Source organism: Anarrhichthys ocellatus, unplaced genomic scaffold, assembly GCF_004355925.1.
Source record: "Anarrhichthys ocellatus isolate YVR2014 unplaced genomic scaffold, GSC_Weel_1.0 scaffold16, whole genome shotgun sequence".
In the NCBI taxonomy this organism is placed as follows: domain Eukaryota; kingdom Metazoa; phylum Chordata; class Actinopteri; order Perciformes; family Anarhichadidae; genus Anarrhichthys; species Anarrhichthys ocellatus.
Window position 1 is genome coordinate 3,743,485 of NW_022280046.1, and position 13,897 is coordinate 3,757,381.

The 13,897-nt window shown below is 41.5% G+C and overlaps 2 protein-coding genes across 2 annotated transcripts in view; one reads left to right on the plus strand and one right to left on the minus strand.

Annotated features, from left to right (window-relative positions):
• The window catches only part of plppr1 (phospholipid phosphatase related 1), a 51,698-nt gene extending 46,447 nt beyond the window's left edge, over positions 1 to 5,251 (plus strand). Inside the window, exons 7-8 of the mRNA XM_031855396.1 lie at positions 4,113 to 4,244; positions 4,730 to 5,251. Coding sequence (XP_031711256.1) covers positions 4,113 to 4,244; positions 4,730 to 4,762 — 165 coding nt within the window. The 3' untranslated portion in view covers positions 4,763 to 5,251. The remainder of the gene's footprint in view (positions 1 to 4,112; positions 4,245 to 4,729) is intronic.
• Positions 5,252 to 7,231: 1,980 nt separating this feature from the next.
• The window catches only part of grin3a (glutamate receptor, ionotropic, N-methyl-D-aspartate 3A), a 44,392-nt gene continuing 37,726 nt past the window's right edge, over positions 7,232 to 13,897 (minus strand). Inside the window, exon 10 of the mRNA XM_031855394.1 lies at positions 7,232 to 9,951. Coding sequence (XP_031711254.1) covers positions 9,384 to 9,951 — 568 coding nt within the window. The 3' untranslated portion in view covers positions 7,232 to 9,383. The remainder of the gene's footprint in view (positions 9,952 to 13,897) is intronic.

The following is a 13,897-nucleotide window of genomic DNA, read 5'->3' on the forward strand; positions in this document are numbered from 1 at the left end:
TATCTATATATCTATATATATATATATCTATATATATCTATCTATATCTATATATCTATATATATATATATATATATTGAATATGTAAATGTTAGCTGTGTGACAATGCAGCCATATGCACTGACCTGATAAACACTAATTTGCAAAAGAAGCTTAAAAGAGCACTTTGTGAAGAGGTGATAGAGGGAGAGGATGAAGCATGGTTTATACTGAGCTTGAAGGAGGTTCAGACGCAGGTGAGTTGGAGAGGGAAACAAGGAAGGATGAACTGGTTGATTGGGGGAAAGAGGAGAAAGGAGAGTGAATACTGGATTTCTACTGAGATACAGCAGCAGTCGAAAGAGCCAAAGGGAGGAAGGGTAGTGAAAGGCACAAGGACCGAAAGTGAGAAGAAGGTTGAGGGAAACAGTAGTTTGAAATAGTGGTTGTGTTTAATTCAGAGGTGATCGAGGAGACTTCTACCTGAATGCCCCTGTCCCGCTGTCTTTGATATTAAATCAAGTTTTCAAACAACCTGGCTTCCACTGAACATTATAATTACTTTGTCAGCTAAGTGTTTAAATACAGAACTGTGGTTAGAGCTGAAACCCTCGTTTGAAGCGGAACAGCCCATTGAGGTGAAAGGAAGTTGAAGGGAAACCACCACAAATCAAAAAAAGATGAATTTAAAAGTGTTCATTACATGTTAACTGCCGCTGGGTCACCTAGCCTCACAGCTGGAATTAGTGTGAAAGACCTGATGTCCCGAGGCTGATGGGAATGTTGTTGTTTTTGCAGGTATTTTATCATACACCTAAATATTGTACAAGTAGAATGTTGACCTGGTGATGCGATAGATAAAGAGAAAGTAAAGGCATCACCAATATTAGTGAACATGAATTACATGGCAGTTCTGGTAACTGTTCACTCAAAACTACAAATGTCAGCCTCATGGTGGCACCACTGAACAAAACAGGGATGATATTTTAAGGGCATAAAAAGCGTACTGATAGGAACAGGCAGCTGGTGGGTATAGGCAAACAGAAACTCATTACAGCAACGAAAAATGAACCAACAAGGGACCTGAGGCGGTATAAATAGTGACCTACTAACAAGGGAAGTGAGAACAGGTCAGTAGGAGGCGTGTTGAGTGCAGACTAATGAGGGACAGGTGACTAATTCGCGGCAGGTGAAACTGATCTTGTCGCGGCAGACAATCAAAAAGGCGGGAAAAGTTACAGAAAAACAGGAAGTTAAACCAAACATGACACGAGAAAAGTTCACTTTCAAAATAAGACAGGAAACAGACAGCAGTAAGATTTACAGACGGCCCTACAGGATGGCGAGGAGGGGTTCAAAAACTGTGAGGTTCTCGAAGGATGAGCATTTGTGGGGCAAAATAGGGCCACACAAGATGTTCAAATGATGGTAGATTTTAGTGTGAATAGATGGTTACAGAGTTTCCTGGGTGAGCGGTAGCAATCACACCTTGCTCTCGTCTTGGTTTGTCCTTGGACCATGAGGAGGATGAGCCCCAGCGACCCAATCTTTAATAAATGATATTAGCTTTCAATGAGTGATCTATAAAAATTGAGTCAGTGGTCTCCAGGGAGAGAGGGACACAAGAAAATCAGTCATCACCTCAGCAGTTTTGAATCGGCTCATTTCCGGCTTATCAGCAAACTGAGAACGGCAGCCTCCTCCCTTCACATCGACCTAATGGTCCCAATGAAGATCATAAAGTTCTTGTTATCTGAAAAAAACTGAAGCGATATAATGGACTGCTATCTTGAGGAAAATTAATTGGTACAAGGAGAGTAAAAAGCAGCAGGTATAGCTCAACCCCCCCTGCTATCAGTGCTGCGAAGAGATCCGAATGGACACATCAAACAGCTGCCTTTGGTGTTACAAGAGATTTATCCTTAGCCAGCAGATTGAGGGATCAGTGTTAAGCACTTGGTCGTTGAGCTCCAGGATGATGTTGGAGACGGAGGTGTCCACTTGATCCAAGACAAAGCAGAGGCACATGCTGACTGCGTGCCAGGTCTGCCAAACTTTAATTTTTTTTTTGGGGACCCACGTTTTAAAAATGACAAACCATCGCTCCCCAAGTCCCAATAGGGCTTAGCTATAACTTGGGAGAAGAGCTAATTTGTGCGTAAATGAATGTTCCTGACCTTATTTACTGTCATTGGGAATAGCTGTGATGGAGACACCTGAGAGAATAGATGGCAGCTTGGCAGGGCCTGTCTTAGCATGGCTGACGAGACGAAAGAAAGCAGTCTTTTCCGATCTACTCGGACGCGCTTCAGTTGAGAGAAAACAAGACAGTGTAAACCATACTGAATTGCATTTGAAACAAGCAGGACGTCATGAACAGTCATGTGAAAACAACAGGAAATGAGTGTCAGTGTAGAGTTGAGCACAAAGGAGTGTACTTTTGAGTTGTCCATGCTTTAACCTAATCAACATTAAATTCACTGTTACAGACATTTTTGTGAAGCATTCATATGCTTTTTATGAAACGGTGGTTTCATAAATGATGCTGGAGTGTCGCCCTTACATTCTCACCCAGCACTGTCCTTGAACTGCCACAAACAAGGACACATTGAGCATCTTCCAGCAGTGAATCGCCCTGCTTCATTTTCTCCTTTGCCACTGCCTGAGGGCATGGTCGGCCTGGGGCGGATTCCCTCTCGGGCTGCCTTCTTTGATTAACCAGTCCATGGAGGAGTATAGATGTAAAGCAACCTTGGTGGTTTACTGTTAAAAGATCCTGACAAAAAACACAAAAAAACAACTGAATTTACAAGTGACTGTAGATTATAAGAATTTTACATAAAACCAGGCGTCAGTTCCTGCCACAAAGATGAACACCAGGAGCATCTCCTTTGACTGCATTAAAGGATGGCTGCATTTTGTAGACTCATACCATGTTTAATTGAGCTTTTACACCCATATAAACTTTATATTACAGCGATAACTGTTCCGAAGCTCAACATAAATGGTCACATCTCTCCAAAAAAACTCATGGGTGCTGTTAAGTCCTTTTAATTGGGGCCTAAAATAGCAGTGGCATTAGGGTTGGCAGGCGGTCTGATATAATGTACAAGTAATGTCGTTTTAATATGGACGTAGGTGACATTCTCTTTCAACATTGGTGTGAATCTCATTTCTGGCAGTTGTTTAATAACACTACTTTGTCTGATAATAGGAAGTTAAAATTGAATAAGAGACTGGTGACATTCTTGGACAGCCTGCAGTGCGGTGCGACTGTTCACATTATTTGGTGCAAGAAGTCTGCATCAAGGCATACACGTTAGCCCCGCTAGGGGCATGGCTCTAGGGATAGCGATGTCAGTCTGTCGGTCCCCCCCATTCGTATGGACTGAAATATGTCAGCAACTATTTGATGGATTGGCAAGTATTTTTGTTCAGACATTCATGCTTCCCAGCCAATCCCCTGACTTTCCTTCTGGCGCCACCAGCAAATTGAATTTTGTGGGTTCGAGTGTCAACAACTGTTGGATGGATTTGGTACACACATTCATTTCCCCTCAGGATGAATTGTGATCTGTTTGGCGGTCTTTTAACTTTTCATCAGGTGATTTTTTTTTTGTTTTTTAATTTGTCCTAGTCATTCATTCCCATCAGTCTCAGCTGTACTGCTTATTAGCAAATGTTAGCATGCTAAAACATGCTACAGCTTCACTATGCAGTGAACATGGTAAGCAGCATACCTACAGTAGCGTTGTCATTGTTAGCATGTTTGAATTGGCAGTTAGCTCAAGACACTGCTGTGTCTAAGTACATTCTCACAGACTGCTCCCGTGGCTGAAGACTGTTCGTCTTGTTGTATGACGTCACAATGATTTGTCAAATAAATATGTATTCAGACAGTTTTTGGGGATTACGGGAAGGAAAAAAATATATCTAATGAAAATTTTGTCATGGATTAATTAAACTTTATCTCAAATAACCCAGCCTGGTTTGATAAAAGCCATAATACCAGACACAATGTCAGAATGTCATAGCAGGAGCTAACTTTCACGTTCTAAAACTTCATTTCCACCTCAGCCAGTCATTATTAACCTACCTTGCTGTTAATGTTGAACTGTCCTCATACCTTACAGGGTATATGTGTTGTGAACAACTTTAAAGGCGTCCACAGTGCAGCAGCTAAACAGAAAACTGAAGACTACCGTGGTCTGCCTCTGATGACTTTCCCCCGTGTAGAGAGCCCACTGGAGACCCTCAGCGCACAGGTACTTGAAAACACTTAACCTGGATTCCCAAAAACCTAATCTCTATGGTGCACATTATGCTTCCCAATTAATTGGAAGAGCTCCCTCAAGACTGTAAGCTTACAACAACCTCCCCTTCAGAATTTAGCCTGCTGCAATTTGTTGTAATTTCCCAGAATTCGCATAGAGAAAGGGTCAGTCACATATTTGGTTGACCATGTGTTCTTTCTTTCTCTCTCTCTTTCTGTCTTTCTTTCTTTCAACACAAAGCAATGACACATGTTCAAAATAACATACAGGCATGACATTTTGCACTACACCCCTGTCCTCCTTCCCAAACGCACACAACCTCACACAGAGCACCCCTGATACTGTTTGACACTTATTTCTTCTACTTCTCCATTTCCACGCCTTTTTCCCTCACCTGTCTACTTTCTTTCTAAATCTCTGTTAATTCTTCTACCTCTATCTCCATCCTCCCCTCCTTCCACCACGTCCATTTTCAGAACCACTCAGCATCGATGACGGAGGTCACATGACTAAGGGGGCAGCACCGGGTCACGTTTGCGTCTCCACAGCACTTCCAGACACAATGACGAGGACGCATGCCACGTGGCTCTGAATGCTTAACAAAAAACATAGCTGATATATCTGTTTAATTCACCTGAGGGACAAATTACAACATGTTTCTAATGGTTTTCATCTAGTTGGGCTATGCTCAATTCAACCTGCCAAGGCGCACCTATTGCATCCGTGACAAAAAAAATCACAAGGCAAACTTAAGCACAGATTGTTTTTCCAGATATTTGGAACCATTTGAAACATGGGACATTATTTTCCCTCCACGGTGCGCTGTTTGTAGTTAGAGGACGGTGTTTTGTACATTTTGTATGAGCGAGTGCTGTAGCCTATCCTGACGGTGTTAAACCTGCGCACTTCCTGTCAGCTGACTCACCCTGTTTTACATCACATCCTGTCAGGTGACTTGCCACGTCGCTCACCACATCTATTCCCCTCAGTCTGAAAAATGTGCTTTGGAAAAAATATTGATGTTGTCGTTCTGTGATGTTTGTCATTTGTACAGGAAAAAAAAGACAGAATCCTTGTTTTTATTATCTCTCTCTGTACATTAATTGACCGTGTCAGGTCATATTTTGTAAAGATTTTTTGTCAATCTGTATGACTATTATGATCCATTTGGACCTGTTTGCCTGCTGTGTAAACCTGGATATGTTTTGGTATCAGTTTAGGTGTTTTGGGGAATGAACCCTTTCCCCTTTGGAGGAAACGATAAGGAAGAGTCAGTCACATCCTCCGAGTCAGAAAATGGGGTTTGGCACTTGCAGTGCCATGTTATGTGCAACAATGAATATGAAATAAAATGAACACTATGAGAGTGTTTCACCCCAATTTCCTGATTCACTGTGATGTTAATAGGATTTATTTCTACAGAGAGGTCCAGTGGGGCTAGCCTGTGCCAGATCTATCTGACGATTTCACTGGTATGGCAGTAAAATTAAGTTTAACCTGAAATCACAGCAGTAGACATCTTTAGAAAGTACATTTAAAAAAAGAAAAAAAAAGAAATGCTCTTTGGAGTGACACTGAGTGACTTACTTAAGGCCCGGCTAGCCCCTTTTATTGGAAACCAGGCTAATGACTCCTGCTTCACTTTTCCTCCATGAAGCACCCCTTTCCCTCCCCGACCCACCAGTGGATTGTGATGCAATGTTGTGACTCCATTTCCCATTGGAAGATACGCCTAGCATGAAGAGAGATGGTCAAGATGTTTTATAGATATTCATGATTTCAATTATACTCATTATCATTGTGATTATAAACGTTTTTTTACGTTAAGAACAAAAAAAAGTGTTTCATTTGAAATGCTACCTATATATTTTTTCTTCGTTCGACCACAAATTAAAATGTCAGTAGCAACAATGTGTTCTCTTGTCTTTTTCACTATGTGTCAGAGTACTGAAATGAAAGTGGTGTCTTCTTCTTGTCATAAACAAATGATGGCCAAAGACCGTTGTTTCAAACGTCTACATTTCAAATTCAAAGTTACATACAAAACTCTTGAGGCTGGGAGCAGGACTTCATCAGTCTTACCAAGTTACCTTGCCGGAATAACTGGAAAACAGGTCTGCCCTCGTGTTTGAGAATTTAGAGATTTGTTTTCTATACTTCCCTTTGGCCTCGCAGACAGCCCTACGGTAAATCCTCTGCTGATTACAAATCCTGTTATAACCTAAAGCAGGCTCATCTACAGCCTAAAGGTATGGCCACATTAACATATAACATCTTGTTCAATACAAAAAAATAAGTTTGTAGTCTGGTAGCGTCATCTACAAACACTGTGTATCAGTGTTTCCGTTGGCTGAATGCCCACGGCCAAAGTTGGACAAATGTGAGCTCCAGTTGAAGGGAATGGGAAACGGGGCATATTCTCAGGATGGAAGTGTGTGACCCTACCTCTAAATATTTGAAGGGTACATGTATAGTGTGCTATGGGCAGTACACAGTGGAGAGGTGGATGCTTCCCAGGAGGCTCGGTTCAGGGGGGGCAGTTATGCTTTAAATGCTCTTCAGATATGTAATCAAGCATAATGTGATGAGTTTATAAAATGGAAACTTTCTGGTAGGACTAGAGCACCTTCAGGGTTGTTCATCAACAAAAAACACAGCTGACATTTATTTTGGGAACTAGTGTGTGCGATTTCAAAGGCAAAGCTGGCTGCCTCATATTATTGCCTCTGAGAACAAGTAAGGAAAATTGTGGGATTAAGTTTCAGGTGAAGACAGGCCCCCAAAAAGTCAATATATTTCCCTCTTCACACCGCACCACACACCTGTCCAAGCACACATGCTACCCAGACATGTATTGGAGTGAGCTTAGATATGCTAAAACCAGAATCTTATTTAGGTTTTCTGTTGATTCATCCTGTTACGACTGCAGTGACGTCCGTGATGTTTATGTCACCGCTAAGCAAGGCATACACACAGAGAGACACAAAGGAAGCTGACGGCTCAGCCACTGCACTTGCTCTTTTGCTCTGTCAGGTATTCATTTCAGCTGTGACAGCCTGCGCTTACCCTGCAGACACACTGGCTAAATAGATAGCAGCTGTGTGTGTGTGTTTGTGTGTGTGTGTGTGTGTGTGGCAGTATTTGACCATGCCGTGTGTTTTTAAAATGTCATCCTTGGCTATTCTGAGTATGCCTTCCTGCCCAAATTGCTGTCCCCTAGCAATATGAGTGGAGAATAGTGCAACAACCAAATATCGTTTCGAGGCGGGAAGCAAAGCTCCCAGTGGGTGGGTTATGTTTATAACTGCAGGGTGTTTTTTAAACCATAATGGAAACAATTTAGATGGGAGGAAATGAGCAACTGCAGGTGAATCTCAATGGCCAACTTGGAAACAGGAATATACATAAATATTTATGCAAATAAATCCTCAATAAACGGATGGATTGATTTGCCCTGGATGGCAGCCATTGTTCTGTACACTATTTACTTATATGTGAAAGCACAACCCTTAAGTTCTTGAGTTTAATAGTGCATTGAAACAGTTTCTAGGTTATGGAGGCGTATCTATTAAGAAGTCAACTTAAATGTAAATATGCACAAGGCTGAAAGACTTCCTAACATACGTTCTGCTTTCTAATATGTATTGGAAATTACATAATGATGTGTAAGGTAGTTAGACAAAAATGTTTCAATTAGATTAAGTGCAAAGAGGAGAGGTACGTTTTTAATAACAGAACACATCCAAACGCAAAGAAAATATACAAGAAAACATGTCTTGTCACAGAGGGACTGTTTCAGTGTGTTCAGTTGTGAATGATCATCATATTCAAATAAGATGTCAGAGTTTGACAAGTGGTCTATTCATGTTTACATGTACTATTCAAACATGGCCTTGTACCAAGAACTGAATGGTAGTTTTGTGTTTGTTGTGTCAAGAGATTGCAAGAAGAGCGGTTTGAATTCAGGAGGCTGTTGTATAAAGCTCCTGTTGTGGGTCCCTGACTGAAAAGGCTGAAGACTCTTGGATTTATTACCATATTATTATTTCACATCCAGTTTCTTTTTTTTTTCCTGTGAATCTATTATGAAGACGAAAAACACATAGTTTGACCACAAGTCAAACTATGACAAGTTAACCGATGACTCGTAGGTGCAGCTTTCTACTAGAAGTGCATCGGTGAAGTGCAGGGCAACATTATACAGTGATCCCTAAAATAAGATCTTGATCCACCACAAGATGCCTACCAGATTTCTTGAAGAACATAGTGGTGTTTTGCTGAAGCTTTATATCTTTTTTTTCTGATTTTACGCTTAACAACTGCACCACAAACCCTTAAAAAGACACACAAGAAAAACATGACCTAAGCCACATCAAATGCATTGTCAAAGGCCAGAAACTTTAGGCCATCCGCGGTAAAATCAACCAATCACAAGCAGGTGTATTTATTTTCTTTCCCCCCTCAAAGATACAAGGTTTCAGCACAAGGCCATAATGACTTAACTTAAAGATTTATGGATGGGTTCAACTTCAGGTCATTTATACTCTCAATGAGTCTCAACATATGACTCAGGTGAATTCGCCCATTAATCTTCAGTACCAGTCTTCATATCTATGCTCAAGTTTATCATCATGGCAAGCAAATCTGTACCATTGAGGAGACGAGGCATAGAGGGAATGGGAAGAGAGGGGCAAGAGGAAGGGGAGGAGGAATGGATGTTAATGGGAAAAAAAATGAAGGGATCAATGAGGTGAAGAAAATGGGGGAAGGGAGGTTAAGAAGAGGAAGGTTTGCACAGCGCCTCAGTGACAGCAACAAGCTAGTGAGAACAGATTTGGTTCAGGGTCCCTGGTTCACCTTTGTCCACTGCCTCTCATCGAAGGCAATCTCACATTCCCAGAAGTCAGGAAATGTTCTACTGGAGTTACAGAGCAGGATCGGATCCCTGGAGAAAGTTTCAGTCCAGTGTTCAGGGGGAACTCCTGAGCCTATAGCGGAGGATTCAACTCCAAGAAATCCGTGAAGGTTCCAACTCCAAAACTCATTATTTTCCTTAACCTATACTGGAGGTTGTGGAAACAAGTCCCGTGTATAGCCAGGGTTCTCTGGGCAGAACAAAGGAGAAACGCTTCAGAACTCTGGGAGCGTGTTTGTGTGTTGGTTAGTCTGCTGGTGGGACTGGGTGTACTGAACAAACTGGTTAGACTGGTGCGTAGTGGGCTGACTGGATGCAGTCTGGTTTGCTTGCTGGTTTTCTGATTGGTACTGTTCTAGCTCTCGCTTCCTCCTCATGGCTGACTGCAACTGCTGCTTGATTACGAGGATTTTTCCCTCCAGTTCTGACAGCTCCTGAACCATCGGGTTCCGGCCCACACCCAGGCCGGGGCCGCAGTCGCCCACCCCTAAGCGCGCGAGGCCCTGCCCGAAGCCCCCCTGCCCTGGCCCCAGTACTTGGCCCAACCCCCGTCCTAACAGGTCAGAACGACCGTTAGAGTTCGTCACTATGGGCGGGTGTTTCTCCAATAGGGGAAGAGAGTGGGGACAAGGCAGGGAAGATGGGGATGGCGGTGAAGGAAGCTCCTGGGAGGATTGGTGCTCCAGGTCATTCTGCATCTCTTGTGGAAGGACCCTACGCCTGTTGCAGTGAGAGGACTCTGCAGGATTCCAAGATGCTGACTGGTTGTTTCCCTCATTGCACCTGGAGATAAGACAGATAGATTGAGAAATATCAGGTGGCAATTAGGTTTGTTTTTTTACCAAAGAATGTAAATGTGGTAGAATGTGTATCATCTGATCACATCTTTCCAGGCTGAATTCTAAAGCCAGTGGCTCAGATTGCATCACTCTCCCCAATACACGCAGATGATGCTTACACTTAATTGCGGCATCAAATACAGTATCATTCTATGCATGTTGTATGACAATTTGTAATATAGGAAGAACCAAATCTTGATAAAGAATATAAAGGGAAGACAGATTTCCCTAAACTGCTGTATGGCTGTTCCAGACATTATTGTGTAAGAGGCTCACGTCGAGATTCTTGGAGGAATACAACCATTGTGGATGCTTGCCAAGAGCGCAGTACAAGTGTTCCCCCAAAATGTCCCATTACGGTAAGAGGGAAAATAATGAATTCCTTTTTATTATGCCTCATACTTTATATGTCTCAGGATTTTTTTTTAGGACTGTCAATCGTTTTTCAAATGCTTTCAAACGGAAGATCTTTGAAATCTCCATTTGAGAAAATATCTTGGAAGCTGTATCAAATTGTTTACAGGATATTCAACTGTTTTTTTAAAAATTAAAATACATTTGCTCTTCCAAAATTATGAAGGTGATAAAGTATGACCATGAATATTTCATGAGTTTACAGTTACCAGTAATTTCAATTCCTCGTCGGCATTAAGGAGTTACATGTTTGGTCCGTGGTGGTTTGCCGGTATCATACGTTGACGTCTAGCTTCTCTACAGAATATTTTGTTGTGCACCCCTCGGTGTTTCGGAAAATACTGCAACGAACAAGGCCTTGAGCATTAACGCCTTTGTTCACACCCGTACCTCACGTGCCATCTGTGTTGGCCTGCGCCACAGTGTCTCGTGTGGGTGTAAACAAGGCTTTAGTCCTTTCTGATTAACGTAGTCTGAACAGGTGGGCCAGTTGATTGTCCCCAACATGTTCTCACTCCTAACATGTCAAATACGAACGCTTTGTCAGTGGCCCTAAGCTTCAAACTACTATTTTTAAGTTTGAAAAGTACCTCTAATAAACATTGTGCAGTTGTTGTTGTGATGCAAATAAGCATAATAAATACCAGTGAATCGCCTCCCACAACATTCAGGTACTCAAGACAAAAAAATAAATACATTGACTGTCGAGGCTCACTGGTAAAAATTCACGTCCAATTAATTTCCTCCGCACTGACCCGGCCAACCTCTCCCACACAGCCTGCAGGCCCACCTCCTCTTCAAGCTAATGAGCTCCAGCACCAGTATCATGGGTTGGAGGCGTGAGGCGTCAGTTTGACGCAACATCACTTATGTCGTGTTCCATTCAGGCTTCAACACATGTCACAAATGACAAATCCTTTAAACTTAAAAATGAAAAGAGAAAATTCGATCTCAAAGCTATTCCACCGGGGCTTCAAAGTTACACAAGCTTAAGAAACAGCCAGCCATGGTTGTCCTTGGTTACATATCAATTCCTTTGATTGCACTGGCCGTGAAAAACACCTGCAACATAAAGTCTGGACTTGACAGGAAGGCAGAAAGAAAGTGGCATCTGCAGTATGTGATTGGATATTGCACAAGGCTGGAGTCATGTTGGGTTCAGAGAAAATATCAGTTTGTGTTCTTGCTTTTCTGCTTCACCAAAAAATGAAAATGTTTTGTAGGAAAACCAAACTTCTGTCCAGATTATTGATTCCAAATTTGTAGTTATTATGGCAATATGTATGTTTTGGTTAACGCATGATCCTCTTTCCGGTATTTATTTTTTATTAAAATAATATTACACGATTTTGTGGTGAGTCAGTGGTGAGTTAATTGCTATACATTAGATGTCATAAGTCACATCGTGACTTCTTATTCAAACAAATAAAACAAGAAAAGTTGCATTTTAAGACAAAATTGTAATCATACAAATGGTAAAGTAGTAATTCTAGCAGTATTCTTATGGTAGATTTAATCCACAATATAAAGAAACTTTTTATGAAGATAAAATGTAAGCATCACTCTTTGCTTTCTATCACTGAAAATGAGAACACACGTCAGTAAATGTAAAATACTAATTCAGTGTAATATATACTGTACTCCCTGTCAAAAAGAAACTCTTCACATCTTTTGGACCAGATCTGCAAGCAGAGAAGAAACCATGATTTAATTTAAGGAGCAGAGAAGAGAGATTCACCTCATATGAATTGAAGCCTAACTGAAGAACTCCCTGAATCAAAGGTGTTTTCATGGGTAGTAAAAAAGAAGTGACAAGAAGAATATAATGAGATACTCCAGACTTAAGCTGAAGGATGAGAATATAAGAATATAAGAAAGAATCTTATCTCAAAGTGATGTGTGCACCTTTTGACAAGAAGGCACCATGTGCTTACATCATGGCTGCAATAGGAGAGATAATATGTAGCAATGTGGTTAACATTATCAGGTCTATTTAGCCGTAAGTCTTAAGACAATCACAGCCGCCTGAAGACCTCAGACATGTCCCTGGTTATGCTTCTTTAATAAATCTTGACCTTTTTACTTGTTTATTTTGCTTTGCATTCATTGTTTTTGTCGTGTTCCTTTTTATTCATTCATTTTGAAAGCACTTTGTGGCTATACTCTGAAAAGTGCAACACAAATAAAGAGGATTCTTATTATTAGTAGAACCTCTTGTCGTAACCAAAAAGCCCTATTCCTGATTGTTTATCTTCCATCCAGCCTTTTACTTGATTTGCTTAACATGTCGATGTCCATGTGTCACTTCTATATGAAAGAGGAGATCTTTTAACTTCCATGATATGAATAAATACCGTGAGACTGAGCCCACATCGTTTCATCAGAAAATATTCAAAAGAAAGAGGTTAGAGACTCCAACAAGAAATGATGATCTCAAGGTCCTAAAGGGAACTGCGCACCACACAGTGCTGGCAACGTGTGTTTAGCAGATGAAAAGGAGGCTAAAATACAAATTATTATTTCATTCTGCAACATTAGGATGTCCTTCACATCATCATTATTTTCTTAGGTGGTTAATTAAAGAAGAAATACACATACGAAGTATAAATTCCTCACTGCGGCATCAGAGGGTGTCTTTATTTCTAACTATAGCAAATGGAGCTCTTTGTTTGACATGCTGTAGAAACAACGAGGAGGCCAGGAGCATGTACACACAACTGAAAGTCAGACAATTGTTCTTCATCATTTACAGAGAGACCCTTCAGTTTTCTCAACTGCTGGGGCTGAGGTTACTCCTGCTCCTTTTCTTCAGAGAGGCCACGTCCCTCCTCCTCCACACTATTTAAAGTTCTCAGATTCCTCCAAATAATTTCAAGAGATATCTGGTCGCTCCTACTCATTAAAATGTGTCCAGTATTTCCTTTTACTTTTTGATTTTCTCCTTGAGCAGTGGTTTTTACGAATGTCCTGGCAACCTACTGTTCAGACCCAGAGTTGTTAGACACGCGTGCCAGATACAGAATCCTAGGCTAACAACTTCCAGATACTTTTCTGTCTCCTGTCAACCAGTGCAGCTTATGAAGAGGACAGCTCGCGTGTTTCCCTGCAGCAGTTCTTTACGCTGTGGAATTAGAACGCAATATTTCACCACTGATCGGTATTTCCCAGAACATCTGTCAGTACAGATACCTGTCAGCTTGTAGCACAGTGAACGGGGGGGAGGCTGTCCTTCAACGAGCAGGACACAGGTGCACCAGAAAGACATGCGCCGTGCTGAAGTGTCCTTGAGCAAAATATATTGAATTCCCCACCAGCAGGTCTGTACAGCTTCCCCACCCTTGTGGAGGGTAAAAAACGTTAATGCTGAATTTGGTCTTCTTGCGGTAGACGGTAGCTCTTATATGTTGAGATTGCAAATTTTTTCAAATTGGGGTGATGGTGTGCTATAGAAGCATTACACAGCAAGACTGATACGA